At 34.2% G+C, this 18,021-nt stretch overlaps 1 protein-coding gene across 1 annotated transcript in view; it reads right to left on the bottom strand.

Annotated features, from left to right (window-relative positions):
• MYO3A (myosin IIIA) overlaps window positions 1-18,021 on the bottom strand; it is a 187,334-nt gene that overhangs the window by 55,388 nt on the left and 113,925 nt on the right. The window contains exons 17-18 of the mRNA XM_049777537.1: window positions 15,397-15,607; window positions 11,634-11,781 (exon numbers count right to left, since the gene is read on the bottom strand). Of these exons, the coding sequence (XP_049633494.1) occupies window positions 11,634-11,781; window positions 15,397-15,607 (359 nt within the window). The remainder of the gene's footprint in view (window positions 1-11,633; window positions 11,782-15,396; window positions 15,608-18,021) is intronic.

The raw sequence follows: 18,021 nt of genomic DNA, 5'->3' as shown, positions 1-18,021 counted from the left end.
CTTAATTATATAAATATTCAAAAATCAAGGTAATATATGATAAATACTATTCAGGTACTACATGAGGATAATGATTTATTGAGGAAGACTTTAACCAATGATATGTGATGAACTAAACGTAAAAATTACTGTAGTAACATTCACTTAAAGCATTATATAGGCTCCAGGTATAAAGAATAAAAATGATTCAAATCATGCTATATTATGATCCTTTCCCAAACAGTTCCAATCATCACCTGCCATTGATCTTTATTTACCCGATTTATCCACATCATCCACCCCCACTCTTATGTCATTTTATTCTTATAACCTGAGAGTCAACTTCACATTGTTCATGTTTTGTTGCTGTATCTTCCATGTAGGAGTGACATCGTTTTCCCTCTCTGATTTATTTCAACTTTTTAGCATAATAATCCCAAAGACCTGTCCATGTTGCTGCAAAATGCAGAGTTGCATTATTTTTTACAAGTTGGGTAAACTTGGACACATACACAGCATCTTTTTCTATTCACCCGAGGTTATGCATTTAATTTTTCTTATGTTAAAGATGCCTATATCATTTTTGAGTATTTTGGCATTATCTGGGTACAATACCAAGTATAATATTTGGTAATTATCTCAGTGTTTGAGAAAACTTTGTTTCCCCCAGTAATTCCGTTCGCATTTCCACCAACAATGCACAGGGGCTTTCTATTTTCCCAAATTCTGGCTAATAGTTTATTTTTCCCAATGAGTAATGACATTATCTTGGTTGTGGGGAGGTTGCACTGGTGAAGGGTGTGTGTTCTTTTTTTATGACTAAAACCCAACTACAGTCATGTTTGTAATGGTGCTTAAATAAAGATATTATTTAGGAAATAAAAATATATCTTTGGGACTAGAGAAATAGTGCCAAGGACTGGTGTATAGGCTTTACTTGCAGGAGGTTTAGGTTCAAACCCCTAAAATTCCTGGTCCATGAGCACTACTTAACACAGAGACAGAAGTAGACCCCGAGTATTGCCTGGTGTGATTCCAAAAGCAAAACAATCAAATAAACTCAAATAGAAGATCGTTTGAAAGTGACACTATTTACTCTGTACAAAAGAAAAGGAAGAATATGCCTTGAAGTTTCACAGCTTTGTCATTTGAGGTAACCTTGGGAGAAGTAGGCAGAACCAAAATTATTGAACAATTTGACACATTATGCTGAAAGCATATTACAGCTTAGTTCAAAGAGGTTATGCATGTTTTATACAGAAAGCGTATGAGGTTAAGCCTAAAACAGTGCAGCTGTCATTTCTATTGGACTGTTTCAAAGTCCGCTGAAGGATTTTGTGGCAGAGCAGAATAAGCAGAGTAACTTAGAAAACAATGGACTTACCTTTAAGAAATTCGTTAATATCCAGGCAAGCCAATGAAGAAAAAAAATTTTAATTCAGAATTTATAAAGCACTTTTAGCAAACCAATCATGCCTAGAATAATAATATATTGTGCATTTTTACAGTAGTCATGATCTCAAAATGCCATGTTTTTACCTTATTTTGTTTGTGTGAAAATTAATGTAATAAATATTATATTTAAATGTATCACTCTTTAATTGAAGTGTCATCATTAAAGATGCTGCCGAATTGTTTTTAGGTTACATCTACCTGTGCTTGGGGCTAAATCTTGACTCTATACCCAGCATAACTCCTGAAAGTGTTTTTGGAGATTACATGTGGTGTCAGGGATTTGGATCAGGGTTGGTGATATGTAAAGCAAGCACTTTAATACCTGTACTATCTCTCTGGGTCCATGAAGACATTTTATAGTTGTCGAACTACTACACTAATTTCTCCAGAGTGTTTCAGGATCCATGATCCTTTTTTTCCTCAGATCTCTCCCAGTCTTCTCAGCTCCCAGTTCATACATAAAGGCTTGTTCATCAAAATGTAAGTTTTTAGGCATACATGAAAACAATGCTAAACTCTATTCAAAAAGTAGTCTGCTATATCAGCATATTACAAACATTTAAAGTTGAAGGCAAGTAAAGCTATTGTCAAGCTGGTTAGCTTTGCACATATAACCTGACATATATAACCTCTGTTTTCATAGCATAAATAATCATGAGTATTGGTTTGGTTTTGGTTTTGGGATCATACCCAGTATTTCTTAGGGCTTACTTCTGGCACTGTGCTTAGAGATTACTCCTGGCACTTCTGACACTGTGCTCAGGGAGCCTTATGGGGAAGGGAGCTGGAGATCAAACGGGTTGGCTGCATGTAAGATGTAAGGCAAGGGTCCTGCCTATTGTATTATTTCTTTGGCTCCCTGAATAATCTTTTGGGAAAGTGGGTATGAAGAGTTATTTCAAGTATATATGCAGTAGGTAAGGGAAATCAGAGGACTTAAATGTTTGGAAACCTCATACCTGAGTTAAATTCTTCTTTGTTTTCAGTGAAATTTCATGATGAGTTATGGAAGAACATCAAGAGAAGAAAAAAAAAAGCCTTTAAAGCATTGGCCTAGGCTAGACAATAAAGTCTAAAGATTTAGGGCCAAAGAGTCACCCCAGGTGAGATCTGAGATTCAACAGAAGTATGACAAGAAATTTCCAAAGGCTGAGCAAGGCTAGAGCCTTTCACATCATTTCTAAGACAGGTGAAAATTTAAGCACAGATTATTCATCAAGCACAGATCAATAATGATATGATAAAGGCACAACTCTGAACATCTATTTTCTTGACTAGTTACTCTTGATCCTCTATCCTATGCTTTTCAGTTTTTTATGATATTTTTAAAAATTCCTATATCATCCTTCCTCTCTCCTTAGAATAAAAACTCCAGGAATGCATTGATATCTCTGAATCTGTATCATTGATATCTACAGAGACTTGAGCATGCCCAACAAGTGACTAAGACTACAGATTAAATCATGTCTCCTTCCCACTCTCCAAACTGATATATTAAATCAGTAGTTCTCCCAAAGTGACTGTATTAGGAGACAGGGCCTTCAAGGAAGCAATGATGGTGAATTTATGTCATAAGCCAGTGGCCTGATTCTGTAGGATTTGTGTTCTAAGAAGACCCTGTAAAAATAATACTGAGCAAAGACTATGTCCACATAGGAAGCAGTGTTCCAAAATCTGGGAAAGGGCATCAGGAGAAATAATACTTTTTTCTCAAAAGAAGCACTAACTGGAATTGGGTTCTAGAACTTGTGAGGCCAGTAATGCTTATAATATGGCAACCTGAGCATACTAGAAGACCAGGCTTTCTGATTTTCTTTTGTGAAAGAAGTCTTTTTCCTTCTTCCAGACAGAGGAAAATTGGGGTGAAACTAGTAGAGTGTATATATTTGTAATCTTTAATTTCTCATTACAAATATATTAGATGCTCAAATGAAATTTAAAATATGGAAGATAAACCATACTATAGTAAAATTTACTTATCAATTTCTAGCTGTAAGTTTCTTAATATTTAGTAAAAATAATTTTTCTACATATAATATTTTAATAATAAAAATCCATAATATTTATTTAATATAATTTTCCCCATCACAAAAGAAAAATGACATTATATAATCATAAACTCATGTAATCAATAGCATGAGATAATATCCTATAGTCTTATGTTCTATTCTCTATACTGGGAACAATTTTGATTTCTTGTCTATTTTAAGTAGTTTGTGGATGAACATTTTTGTGGATCAAACATTTCCCTATTTTGTGTTTCTTTGTGCAAGAATGACTGCTCCAATCATGTGAATATTTTACATTTCTAAATTGAGTTTTGAAAAGCTAACAGCAATGCAGTGTCTAATCAGTGCTGCATAAACACTCCTCACTTGCTGCATCCTCACCAGAAATAAATATCCTCATACAATTTTCCCTGGTATTTTTGATAAGTGAAAATGAGATAGCTTATTGTTATATTTGTGTTTCTCTGATTAGATCTTAAACTTCCCTAAGAGGAGAATTCTGGAGGAAGTAAAGTGATGTGTGTTTAGCACATAACACACACTTCATTCCTGGTAGCTCTTAACAGGATTATTATTCTGAAAAAGATAGTAATAAACATAATTTGACTTTTGGGAACTTGGAGACGTCATAATACTGTCAATGATTGTGAAGCTGTTAAAACTGGAGATAGGGCAGAAAAAGCAAAGGGTAATCTTAGGCTTGTTGATATTGGTTTGAGTTTTGTCCTTTTGTCCAGTTCTCATTGGCTTCCTTGACATATTCTCCTGGTCATGTGCTCAAATTCCCTAGGAAAATTCATTAATGAAGTTGGCTCCTCAGTGGCTTTCCTGAGGAAATGATTTTCTCCACCCACACTTTATTGCTTATATATACATATATATGCACACAAACATAAATATATGATATATAGGGATGATTTATAACATTGCAAGTTAAATGTGTAAAATATATTGAATATATAAACATTGCAACATGCTTACTACCACAAGGATTAACTAACATCTGCTCTTAGCAACTTCCAAATACACAATGCAGTATCATTAACCATAAATGGTCTATTATATATTAGATTGCCAGAGCCTTAGTCATAATAAAACTGAAGGCTTTCCTCTTTAATCAACATTTCCCCATTTTCCCTAACTTCCAATCACTGGTATCCACCTATAGTTAACTGTTTCTATATTCTTTATTTAGTTTAGTATGTATGTTTTTGTTAAGCAGTAGAATTTCATTATTTCCCATAGCTGAATGATATTCCATTGTAGTCAATAGAATATTGTATTAAATATATGAAATTAAATTTAATATATTCAATATTTAATGTCATATTAATATAACTATCAAATATTCTATTGACTTTAATGAAATATAATATTTAATATATAAACAAAATATTTACATTATAATTGATCAAGTATAATATTAACATATCATTTATAATATAATTTTATAATTATTTAATATATTATACTATAATAATCCATTTGTTAAATATAAGTCAATATGTAAATATGCTATGTATATGTTGTGTTATCTTTAATCATACACTGATAGGTTATTTTAATATCTTGGCTATTATGAATAATGCTCAATGAACATGGGAATGCAGACACCTCTTAGTGATCCTTTCTTTGTGTTCTGCCTTCTGTTAATAAATTTTGGCTTTTCTTTTTTTGTGGGGAGGCCACACCCTTTGATGCTCAGGGGTTACTCCTGGCTATGCTCTCAGAAATTGCTCCTGGCTTGCTGGGCCATATGGGACCCCGAGGATTGAACCGAGGTTCGTCCTGTGTCAGCCATGGGCAAGGCAATGCCCTACCACTGCACCATCTCTAAGGCCCCTAAATCTTGGCTTTTCATAGGAAATGACTGAGTCTCTTATCTTTCTTCCATTTCTATCCTTCCTTTATTTCTTTCCTTTATTTGAAACAAAAGAAACATCCTTTTCATTTTCAGGGGAGCTCACTGTGCTAAATCTTAGTTTCATCTCAACTTTTACTATAAGAATAACCCCAGAAAAATATTAGAAGCTCTGGATCCTGGCCCTGGTTTTGTGTAACCAGCCTAAAATCGTGACAAGACACAAGGAACCATTTATACCTGAGAAATATGGATGGTCTACTTAGTTTTTCTAGAGTTGTAACACTTCAAAATGACAAAAATTGCCAGAATATGTTGTAAGACTTAAGGAATAAATGAAGGCACATTCTGTTGATAGAATAATTGAAAGGTAAAAAAAATAAAGAAAAGAAACATTCCCTAGTGTCTATCTTAGTGAAAGAATGCTTATTTACCTATCAATTAGTCAAGTGATTGTATGTATGCTAATAGCAGAAAGAAATCATTATGAAACTTAGATTTAGGAATATATTCATTACTTTTTTTGACATAACAGTATAACATAAGATCATATGATTTTCAGAAGCATATCACTGAAATATATAAACAAATATGTAATATGTTAAAGAAATATATCTTAAAGGTAATACAAATAATTAGCTGGAGATGATTATTATTATAAGACACATTTGGCAAACTATAGATCATGACTATTATGTTTGACTGTGTTCTATTGATATTTGCATTAATTTAGTGGAAAGCAATAGAAATCAGCCAACTTTGCATATTATATGTACAGGAGTATTTAAGAAGACTTTAGATGCACATAATATTATTATGGTATACTATTATATTTGTTCTATTGTATTGTTTGTATTATTAATCTGCTACTGTTCCTGGTTTATTATGAATTGAAATTTTTTTTGGTCTTTTTTTGGGGCTACACCCATTTGATGCTCAGGGGTTACTCCTGCCTATGTGCTTAGAAATCGCCCCTGGCTTGGGGGGACCATATGGGACGCTGGGGGATCAAACCGCGGTCCATCCTAAGCTAGTGCTTGCAAGGCAGACACCTTACTTCTACTGCCACCTTCCCGGCCCCGAATTGAAATTTCTATAGGCTTATATATTTAGAAGGAATCAGAGGGTCTGGTACTATGCATTCACTGGGGGTCTTAAACCTTATTCTTTACGGGTAAGAGTGAATTATCATAAACTAAACAGGCTATAAAAAAGATTTCAGGAAAACTAATGTTCCAGTGTTATAGAACTTTTAACTTTAAAAATGATGTAGGCCCCCAGATGTCCCCTCTCCTGCCCCCCGGCCTTCAAGCCTTCCTGGGATGGCAGCCCAAGCAGCCAGAAAAGGTGGATCCAAATTGAGGGTGCTTAGAGCTGCTCATTTTTACTAAGGCAGTCTCTGGCAATTTCTTACCAGTCTACATGTTCAAAACCACGTGGGGGCCATAGCATGGTATATATTTATAGTATATCCTATCCTTAAGTTATGTTTTGTGTATGTAGAATATCCATCTGGTATTCTGCCCTTTCGCACACCCCTGTAAAGCTCATTTTAACTCCTTAACTCTATCACCCCCAACCATCAGTACACCCCATTTACCCTTTTTAACTTCAGTACTGCACTGTCCTAATCACACACCAAAGTGGTGCACTGGATTTAACAACCCCCAACTATTTTAAAAGACTTAAAATGGACACGTATGGCTTTTGAATATTTTATGTCTATTTTCTTTGACAGCTATAACTCTTATTAAATATTCCCTTATATAGTGAAGATTTCCCCCACTTTTATTCTTTTCTTCTCTCTGTGAGCTGTTCAATAAGGAATATTCGGTGAAGGAATCCCTCAGTGTAATGCTTATGTTTAACCATGTCATGGGGATTTTTGGACTTGTTCTTGCAGCCCCCATATGGGCCTATTATGCCATGTGGCATTGTTCCTAGTTTGCATAGGCACATTAAAATGGGAAAATACTATACATACAAATAAGTTCTTATCTAATAGAGGTAGGAACACAGAAATCTTGTAGAGCAATGGGTCCTTACACCCTGAACATTGACATAATGACCTGGCACAGGCTCAGAAGAATGGGCATTCTCCATTCACCCCTGAAGCAGGGAAGCTAACTACAAAACATCCAAGGTCATTTACAACATCATCTGGAAGCAATCCTCTACCAGGGAAGACCCTACCACTGCTCTGACATTGACCTGCTCAAAAGAGACTTCCCTCAACACTAAGAAGTCTTGACAACAACAATGACCTGCTTACAGGACAGAGCTCTCTGCATTGCCCTTTTTTGTGATGTGAAACTAGAGGACGCTCTACACCATCCTGACTTCAATTTAGAATATGCAGATTCCAGGATCTTTAATACAGAAACATGATACCAACAACAGAGACTGTGTGAAAAGTAAAATTGTAATGGCACTACAGCCAATGACTTGGATTGGACAAACTAGTTTGCCTGGAGCCTAGAGTTGGTCTTATGCCAGGAAACTTCAGGGGTAGGGTCTCCTTGTATTTAGGCCAAGGCTTTTTCTTTCCATGTCCCTCATATTTTAGTGAGCCTATGCAAACAATAATTGCCACTCTAACACCGTTTTTACTGTGCTCCTTTGACTCTAATCCCTAAGAAAAACAACCCTCTTAAACTTTTGAGGTTAACTTAAACTAATATGCATGTGCATGGAAATGTAAAAAAGTACTTTGCCTTCAATGTTTAAGGAGTTACATAAGTTTTATGGCTTTAGATTACTTTGTGTGCTGCTAAGAATTATTATTTATTACAATCTGGGGACTTGTGGGACAAAGTAATTTTACAAGGGTTCTGTTTTATTTTTCTTAATGTTCTTTGGCTGGAAGTTCAAAGTTCGAATATCAGCAAGGGGATTTCTGAGAATTCTGTTTAAGGGTGATTGTCCTTCCTCTGTAACTTTACCTTGTCCTCTTTCTTTGCATCTTTGTTCTCATAATTAAAAATAAATTTATTATAAAAAATGTTGTTTTAAGAAGGACTTATCTAAGAAGGTTTTGCTTAGGGATAATGTTCCACTCATACTACATTATTTGTATGCCCAGGAACTTGTGAGCATTATATATTATTGTAAGCAATAATGACAATCAAGGAACTCTTTCAGGTTAACCACAAAGCTAAGACCTTGACTTTATTTCATGATTTAGCTTAATAGTTTCTCATTTATAGATGTTAATTAAGAAAAGCAGGAATTCTTGAGGAAGTCACTTCAAAAGAGAGTGAAAATGAACTTAATTCCTTCAAGTGCCTTGTATAATTATAAATCCTAGTTCAACTTTTAATTAGTTGGAAAATATTTTAAATTGTTTGTCTTGATAACCTTTCAAGGAAATTTTTACAATAACTTTATGAAATAGAAAATCATTGTAGAAAATCTGAAGATGCAAGAAGATCATTAGGCTCAGGAATACAATTTAAAGCTACAAATCAGAGTGAATTGGAAACTATAATACTTTTATACAAAACAGAAATTATAATAGTTGTGCTATACGTATGCTAATTTAAAGAGAACTAGTTTAATCTTCACCCCTCCTATCCCACCCATGAATAGAAGAGTAAAAGTCTGCAACACAAATTGGGAATTATTAAGATGGAAAATACACAGTTTTAGATAAACCTAATGGATTTCTATTAAAAAAACCCCGAATCACAAATTCTTAGTTTCCATTTCTGATAAGACTGGGATATGTAGGGGCCAGAGCAGTAGCACAAGTGGTAGGGCTTTTGTCTTGCATGTGGCTAACCTAGGACGGACTGTGGTTTGATCCCCTGGAGTCCCATATGGTCCCCCAAGCCAGGAGCGATTTCTGAGCACATAGCCAGGAGTAACCCCTGAGTGTCATTGGGTGTGGCCCAACCCCCCCCCCAAAAAAAAGAAAATGAAAAGAAAAAAGACTGAGATATATGAACATTGTGTTCATGTTCATTAAAGTATTATGACATTAAATTTGGTAAGTATTCATTGAGCACTTCTCATACGCCAAGTTTTGAAGACACAAACAGTGCTAAGAGACAATATTAGATGTCAAGCCTAGTGAGAAAGGCAGACTCATAAGCCAAATATTGTACTGTCAAATAATTTTAATAGAAAGAGGAATAGATAGAATATGGAAAAATTGTCCTGAGCTTTTTGGATTTTTGGTATTGATAAATAGGATATAAAACAACTTTCTTGATTTGAATAAGTGGTTTGGTAGAGAGAACTCATTTAAAAAGAATACAGAGTAAAAACATGGGGGAAAAGAACAGAGAAAGATGAGGAAAGCAATTGTAGTTAAAATTTTAGTTTTATCTAAATTAAAGCTAAGAATTTAGAATGAGGTATGGGCTGGAGATGGGGACTTGAACCACCCTGACATGTAGGGTAGTTGACTAATATAATGAAAGTATATGATCTCTTGGTGAATGTGAAAAGGGGTTCGAGGCCAGATCTCTGGGAAGCTAGCTTTAAAGGCAGATTTTCAACTTTGAATTCACAGTAAAATATACTGGAAACCTTAAAATATTAATACTTTGGTATCAACTCAATGCATGTGATTTAATTAATCAAGGAAGGGGGACAAGCATAGAGATTTTACAAAGATACCCAAAGTGATTATCTCATGCAGCTGTGGTTAAAAATAATTTAAAACATTGAGAGGAAGAGTGAAGATAGAATCCACTAAAGAGGACAAGAAACCAAAAAAGATGGCATTAGGAATTATAGCAGAAATATTTGTAAAGAGGACTGAAAATGATAGAAAGGCTGATAATGTGAAGACTATAATATTTATAATACCAATGATCAATGAGACCTAGAGTCGACCAGTGAAGTAAAAGGAAAGTTACAGCCTGATGCTATGAACTTAATGTACCAGGTAGAGAGAAATCAATACAAAGCGATATGAGCTGAATATGATTCCAGGGAACTTGAACATAAAGGGAAGGGTCAGTCCTTGTCTTGGAGATAAGCAGGCTGAGAAATATTTTGAAAAACTTTTAAGAGACTTAATCATATATTGGACTAGAGATAACATTAAATAAAGAGGAATGGAAAAGATAAAATGGGATGGAAAAGGAAGAGAAAATAAATATTTGATGGAATAAAATCCTAAAATGGATGAGAGTTTGGCAAAAATCTTAAATTTATGTAATCTATTTTGCTTTTTTTTTTTTTTAATCACCCACCCATGTTCAGCGGTTACTCCTGGTTCTGCACTTAGAAATTAATCCTGGAACGTTATTGATGGTGGGTATTGAACCCAGTTTAGCAGTGTGCAAGGCAAATGCTCTACCCATTGTACTATTGCTCCAGCAAACTTTGTGATATTTTTAGCATTCATTTTAATTGTAGAAGATGTTTTCTAAATAAATTTTTTTCTGATTACTGCTTTCAAAATGCAGTCTCACAGTAAATTCTTAACCATTGTCAATTTAAAGGAGGTACCTCTCATCCAATTTTAAATTAAAATAAAATAATTCTAATCAGTGTGTTCACAATAATCTCTTTTTTTAGTGAAGTTTTTATTGAATGAAATGTACTTCGTAAAACATGAGAGGAGAGAAAGAGGGGAAACAGAGTTAAGAGAGAACACAGGCTTCTCCAAAGTAGAAATAAGCAAGAAAGAAACATACAGACAAGTAAGGGAGGTATACAGATAGGAAGAACATGGACTTGAGAATCATGCATTCGTTTCATATTATGTAAAGGAGACAAATGTTGTATTGAATGATATGAAATAAAACTATTCTAAATTTGATAAAATAATGTAAGAATCTTAATATATCAGTTTTAGCAAATGCAATCTAAGCCTGCTTTTTCTCTGCAGAAGAAAGAATGTTTTTGAGGCTGACTCATAAATTACACATTGTACCCTGACAAAATGACGGTTTCACCGCATTTGCATCAAACCCCATTATCTTGTGTTCTGTTGCTTAGCTACTAGAATTCTGAAGTTTAATGCATTTTAGATGGATATTTAAATTTCAAACGAAATTCAGCTATGCAGTCTACAGAAAGAGAAATCAACACATCTGCTCACCTCTATTTCCAAGAGAAACTTCTTTGTGTTAGAGGGTTCAGATTTACTAAGTTTTGCAGTAAGATGCACTGATTTTTGATAGATAATACTCCACACCACGTATCAAGCTACACATGATTTGTTCTCATTTTTATGAGTTTTGTTTTTTATTATGCGATGGTTACAGGAAAATCGTTTGCTTTATTACCATTTTAGTCTTTAAATTTAAATGTCTAATTTTGTTCCCATTTTATTTGTATCAGTTTGCATGCATAGAAATCCCTTGACTTACCTGTTCCCAGGCAAATATATGTTGATTGAAATAATATTGGATTTGTTCATTTGCAATGTTAATACACAACTGCTCAAAGGAATTTTTTTTGAAATTTTCAAATCCAAATATATCCAGAATGCCAATGCTCAGTTCAGCATCATTCCCACTGGAAAATTAAAAAGGCATTAGTTGAGTTCTTATTTAGTTTCTAAAGCAGGAAGTTTATGAGTTCATTTTTTGTGGTTTAGTTAAGAAACTACTGCCAGAACATACATTTGTAAGGAAACTATTTTTTAAAATAAAATGTTTAGTTGATTCGCTGTCAGATTCACAGTTACAAAGTGTTAGCAATCGAGTTTCAGTCATACAATGCCCAATCCTCATCCTTTCATCAGCGTGCAATTCTCACCATCAATGTCCCCAGTTTCCCTTCCCCCTGCCCTCCTCTCTGCTTGCCTCTTATGTAAACTCTTTTCTTCTTCTCTCTCTTCCTTTTTTCCTCTTACATACTATGATCTGCAATACTGTTACTGAAGGGTATGATTCATATATCACTTTACATCCTTTCAGCACCCAGTTCTTTCTAGTCATCATTTCCAACTATCATTGTCATAGGAATCCCTTCTCTTCTCTTATTGCACTCCCCTCTTTTAGTGGAAAGCTTCCTACCATGGACCAGAACGCCTGTCTCTCATCTCAATGGTATTTGGGTATTATTACCATACTATTTTTTTATAACTCACAAATGAATGTGATAATTCTATGTCTATCTAGAGGGAAATTCTCAACTGAAAAAAATTCTCTACAAAACATAACGTATGTAGCCTTGATTTTAATAGGTAATTGGTATAGTATTTTTCTTGTACTAAGAAACATTAAATATTTTCTTTAGATGTATTTCCTTAATAGGTATAACTCTCGTCTATCTTCTTATGTAGTGGTAATTTCACCAATTTTTTTGGGAATCTGTTTACTAGGAAATTCTAGTAAATAAGTTCCTTTAGTGTTTTGAGTTCATGTTAGAACCAGGTTACTGGGGTTGTTGGCTTGTTATCTTTGCCCCCATAGGCACCAGTAGTACTTTGTGTCATTGTTCCTTTATGCATAGGCACACTAAAATGGGGGAAAATCTTATGTATGCAAACAAGTTCTTATCTAATAGAGATAAGAACATATAAACATTATACTGCAGTGGGGCCTTACACCCTGAACACTTGTCATAGTAACTTGGCTTAGGCTTCAGAAGATTGGACATTGACCATTCATCCCTGAACCTTAGTCACAAATGATTAGATTGAAAATTTTGCTCCTCAAAATATACAGGGCACTGACAGAACTTTACAAGAAAAAAACATCTAATCCCATCAAAAAAATGGGGAGAAGAAATGGACAGACACTTTGATAAAAAGAAATACAAATGGCCAAAAGGCACATAAAAAATGCTCCTCATCACTAATCATCAGGGAGATGCAGATCAAAACAACAATGAGATACCATCTCACACCACAGAGATTGGCACACATCACAAAGAATGAGAACAAGCAGTGCTGGTGGAGATGTGGAGAGAAAGAAACTCCTATCCACTGCTGGTGGAAATGCCGTCGAGTCCAACCTTTATGGAAAGTGAAATGGAGAATACTCCAAAAACTGGAAATTGAGCCTCCATTCGATCCAGCTATACCACTCCTAGGGATATACCCTAGGAAGACAAGAATGCAATACAAAAATCCCTTCCTCACACCTATAGTTATTGCAGCACTATTCACAATAGCCAGACTCTGGAAACAACCAAGATGCCCCTCAACAGATGAATGACTAAAGAATCTGTGGTACATATACACAATGCAATATTATGCAGCTATCAGGAGAGATGAAGACATGAAATTTTCCTACACATATTACACATATGGATGGACATAGAAACTATTATGCTGAATAAAATAAGTCATAGGAAGAGAGAGACACACAGAATAGTCTCACTCATCTATGAGTTTAAGAAAATGGAAGACATTATTGTAATAATACACAGAGACAATAGAATTGAGGGCTGGAAGCACTGACCCACAATATGAAGCTTAATACAAAGAGTGATGAGTGCAGTTAGAGAAATAACTACACTAACAAATATCATGACAATATTAATGAGTGAGAGAAGGATTACTTAGAATTACTAGGATTCCAAGGATCTAGAATCGTAACTGTGTATTGGTTGGTATGTATAAATACAGCCATTAAATATTTTTTACATAAAAGAGGTATTTTTAAAGAAGTTCTTAAAAGTCTCTAAAATATCAAGATAAATAGAGCTTATCATTCAAATCCCATATTTAAATGCTGAGGAGGATGAGACACTGAAAAATGTAAAAACTTGTTTTATTCAATAGATAAAACATAAATGTGGAAGCAACAGAAGGCAAGATTTCCAAAAATTCATTGTAAATCAAGAAAGATTAAACTGAATGATTTGTATAATATTATTTTCTGAACATTTTAGTAAATGTTTTAGTTAATCTATGGAAATTTGGTAGCAGATAGGTTATAATAAAGTGCTTCTCAAATAGTGGGGCATGCCCCCCAGGGGGGCACAAGGCTCCATAAAGGGGGGCGCGTTTGACTACGGCAAACACTGCCATAATAAGCTAAGCCCCATGTTTATGTTTCTGTATGTCTCTGGAGCTGATAGCTGCTGTGTCCTGCTTCAAACCCCACTTCGAAAAGCTATGCATTACAAAACATGCTCTTTGTAGTCATTAATCCAGACATCACCTTTGATTAAAAATTCAGCTCAAATTATTTTATATATTTTTGTTTTACAGGTTAAAGTTTTATTTTTAATAAAGATACTATTTACAGTCGTGCAGGGGGCGTGAAAAATGTTTTCTTCTTCCTAGGGGGGCATGACAGAAAATAATTGAGAAACGTTTTATAATGGAACATTAGAAGATCACCTGATTTGCAGCCAGACATTTTTGTATACCACTGAGGACCAAGCATGACAACTAACACAATGAGATTCAATATTCAATATACCTTGCTTACATTCTGTGATAAATAGGTATTTTAAAGATCTTGAATATTTCCATTTTCATCTGAATGCCTGGCATTATATGGATGGTTAAATAATAGGGAAATTATTCCTTGACCTTGAAATCATAAAAGGCAAATTTTATTGTGGCTTGCAGATTTAGATATGTACAGTTTCATAAGAAGATAAAGAGGCAATTTTCTGTATAATTTTAAGTGGACAATATCTATGGTACAACATACTATTTCAGTGGAAAAATTACAATGAACCACATTCCTGAAAATAATTATTCCCATTTAGAATGCTAGAGTAAATGAAGTGGTCACATTGGACATTATGATGCGCAAAATTGTGTCATCATAATTTAGAATTGTGACATCACAATGGACAGTATGGCCAATGTGACATCATATTTCGTGGTGGTGACATCAGAATGGACATTATTTTGCACACCACTGTGACATCATAATTCATGTGAATTCAGAATGGTCATTGTGACCTGCACCATTGTGAAATCATAACTCGTGGTTTTTGACATCAGAATGGAAATTGTGACCCTCACCATTGTTAGAATATTTTTACCCGTATAGCAAGAACGAAGAATCACTAGTAGAAAATATAGAAAATCTACAAAACTATAAATATGAGTTAGATAATGCCAGTTAGAAATATTATATATAGTTTCATTTAGAAACCAATAAATTAGAAATTATATTAGAAAACGGATTTTTGGGAAAATGACTTAATCAAGATTACCTTGGTGATGTGTTATATTTTAACAGGCTGTTAATGTGGTTGACTATCCAACTAAAGAGACGTCCGTATAAAGTTTTGGCCATTGCATCTCTAACATCAGTAGCTTTTTCTACAGTATTGGGCCGTATAATTGTTTCTCCTCTAGTGACCACACAATGGGATGTGAGAGCTTCATGGAGCTCATCTGCCTGAATGCAAAGCAAAGAAGCAGCTAAAAAACAAACAAATACATGATTAGAAAAAATCAGGATGAGTAATTTCCCAGAGAATAAAAATATCTACATTCCCCTTCTTGAAATAAATATGAAGGGATTTCATAATGCAAAAACAAGTTTACTATTCTATAGTAGCCTTATGTCTCTACTGAATCTTACATCTCTACTGGATCTTTCTAATTATCTTTACTTGTAGGCTGCTGTATAATAAAACACAGGCCACACTAACTTAGTTAATAGACCAAAATATTTGTTCAAGTAAGTTATTTATGTGTTAATTTCACTTGACTAATTACACTAAATAATATTCAAACATAATGACTGTATAAAGTACAATTTAGGTAACATTATTACAAATACATTAATAATGTAGACATTAACTGAAAAATGACCTAGATAAGAGCTATAACTTCCCAAATATATTTTAATAATTATTTGCAATATATAACAAAAAGAAAGATTAAACTTATCTTGATATTTGTATGCTTTTAGCATGCTACTTATCAGTGATGATTCGATTTCTAGATTTTGTTAAAACTTTAAAATTTTGTTAAAACTTATTGTTTTGTTAAATGCTGGCGCAATCATTGGTATAATATTTAATAATAACTAATATCACTGAAATTGAAAATTAATAAAGCTCAAATTCAGTGAGATATTCAATATTGTATATTATTATTGTATATATAAACAACTTTAACCTAAACTATTACCTGACTGAAAGAAAAATATATCAAAATAATTGCCCTGGTTAAAATATTTGGTCATTTTAAAATTAGATGAGCATTAGGGTGAAAACATTTCTTAGTTATATATGGCTAAATTTCTTGAACCTTTATTATTATTGTTTCACATTGTATAAGTAGTACGGGATCATAGTAAAGCTCTTACCTTCAATGTAAACATTCTGAATTTTCTTTTAGGTATGTTTATTTTCATTGTTCTGTACATTAATTTCATCTTTTTTTTTTGTTTGTTTTTGTTTTTTTGGGTCACACCCGGTGACGCTCAGGGGTTACTCCTGGCTATACGCTCAGAAGTTGCTCCTGGCTTGGGGGACCATATGGGACACCGGGGGATCAAACCGTGGTCCGTCCAAGGCTAGCGCAGGCAAGGCAGGCACCTTACCTCTAGCGCCACCGCCCGGCCCCATCATCTTAATGTTTTAAGCATTTTCTCTTTTGAACGACTTTAAATATAATTTTCACTTTATAATCAGCACATCTTAATAGAAATTATTTAATTTTATGTTTAGATTTCCCTATATTAATAATTATGAAAAATGCTGTGATAAATAGTTTGGGCAGAATTTGGGTTCTTTGATATAGTACAGTCATAGTTATATTGCTCTTACTTAGGATATGTTAAAAGATATAATTATATTAGAACATTTTATTTATTTTTTTCAGATATTCTTCAAAAAGCTGAACAAATTACTTGTCAGTCAAAACGCAGACTAATCATTTCAAAAGGTATTATTATCCTTTCTTTTTTACAGTGGTCAGTTTGTAGAATGAGGACATAGCACAGAAGTGGAGGATTAACTCTGCTTGTGAAAGCCCTTCAGTTCAATACTTGGGATTACATAATAATATTATAACAACTAGTCAATTCAATCAGAAAAAATTAACTTCTTTCAATGAAAAAAAAAACTGGCTTCTAATTAATTTGAGTACTTCAATTTTTCATATTTTTTCTAGTAATTTGCCTTTTTTATTGGGGGTGGGTCGGGGGTGGGGGGTGGGCTCCACCCGGTGATGCTCAGGGGTTACTCCTGGCTATGTGCTTAGAAATCACTCGTGGCGGGCCCAGAGAGATAGCACAGCGGCGTTTGCCTTGCAAGTAGCCGATCCAGGACCAAAGGTGGTTGGTTCGAATCCTGCTGTCCCATATGGTCCCCCGTGCCTGCCAGGAGCTATTTCTGAGCAGACAGCCAGGAGTGACCCCTGAGCACTGCCGGGTGTGGCCCAAAAAACAAAAACAAAAACAAAAACAAAAGAAATCACTCCTGGCTCGAAGACCATATGGGATGCCAGGGATTGAACCCAGGTCCATCCTAGGTAGCCTCAAACAAGGCTATAGAGCTGACCCTGTGCTTTTGATAAAGTGTCCTTTTTAATGACATTTATATTTTGTTAATCAATATAAACACTACTATTTTTATGTACAATGGAAATATTTTCTCATTTTTCATTTGCATGACAATTTCAGATGTTTGTATAAAAGAATTTAGAATATGTAGTCAAATCTCCCTTTAAAATTATATCTAATTTTTCTATACATGGAATCTTTTAACACTTTTCTCATTTTAGTTACATATAAATGAACACAATTGCTTACTTTTAAGATATTTTTTGCATTGCAATGCAGCAAAGTTTGGAATTCATGTTGGTGTATGTTCCTTTGACAT

This window comes from Suncus etruscus, chromosome 7, assembly GCF_024139225.1.
Source record: "Suncus etruscus isolate mSunEtr1 chromosome 7, mSunEtr1.pri.cur, whole genome shotgun sequence".
In the NCBI taxonomy this organism is placed as follows: domain Eukaryota; kingdom Metazoa; phylum Chordata; class Mammalia; order Eulipotyphla; family Soricidae; genus Suncus; species Suncus etruscus.
This window is presented reverse-complemented; position numbering and strand designations above follow the sequence as displayed.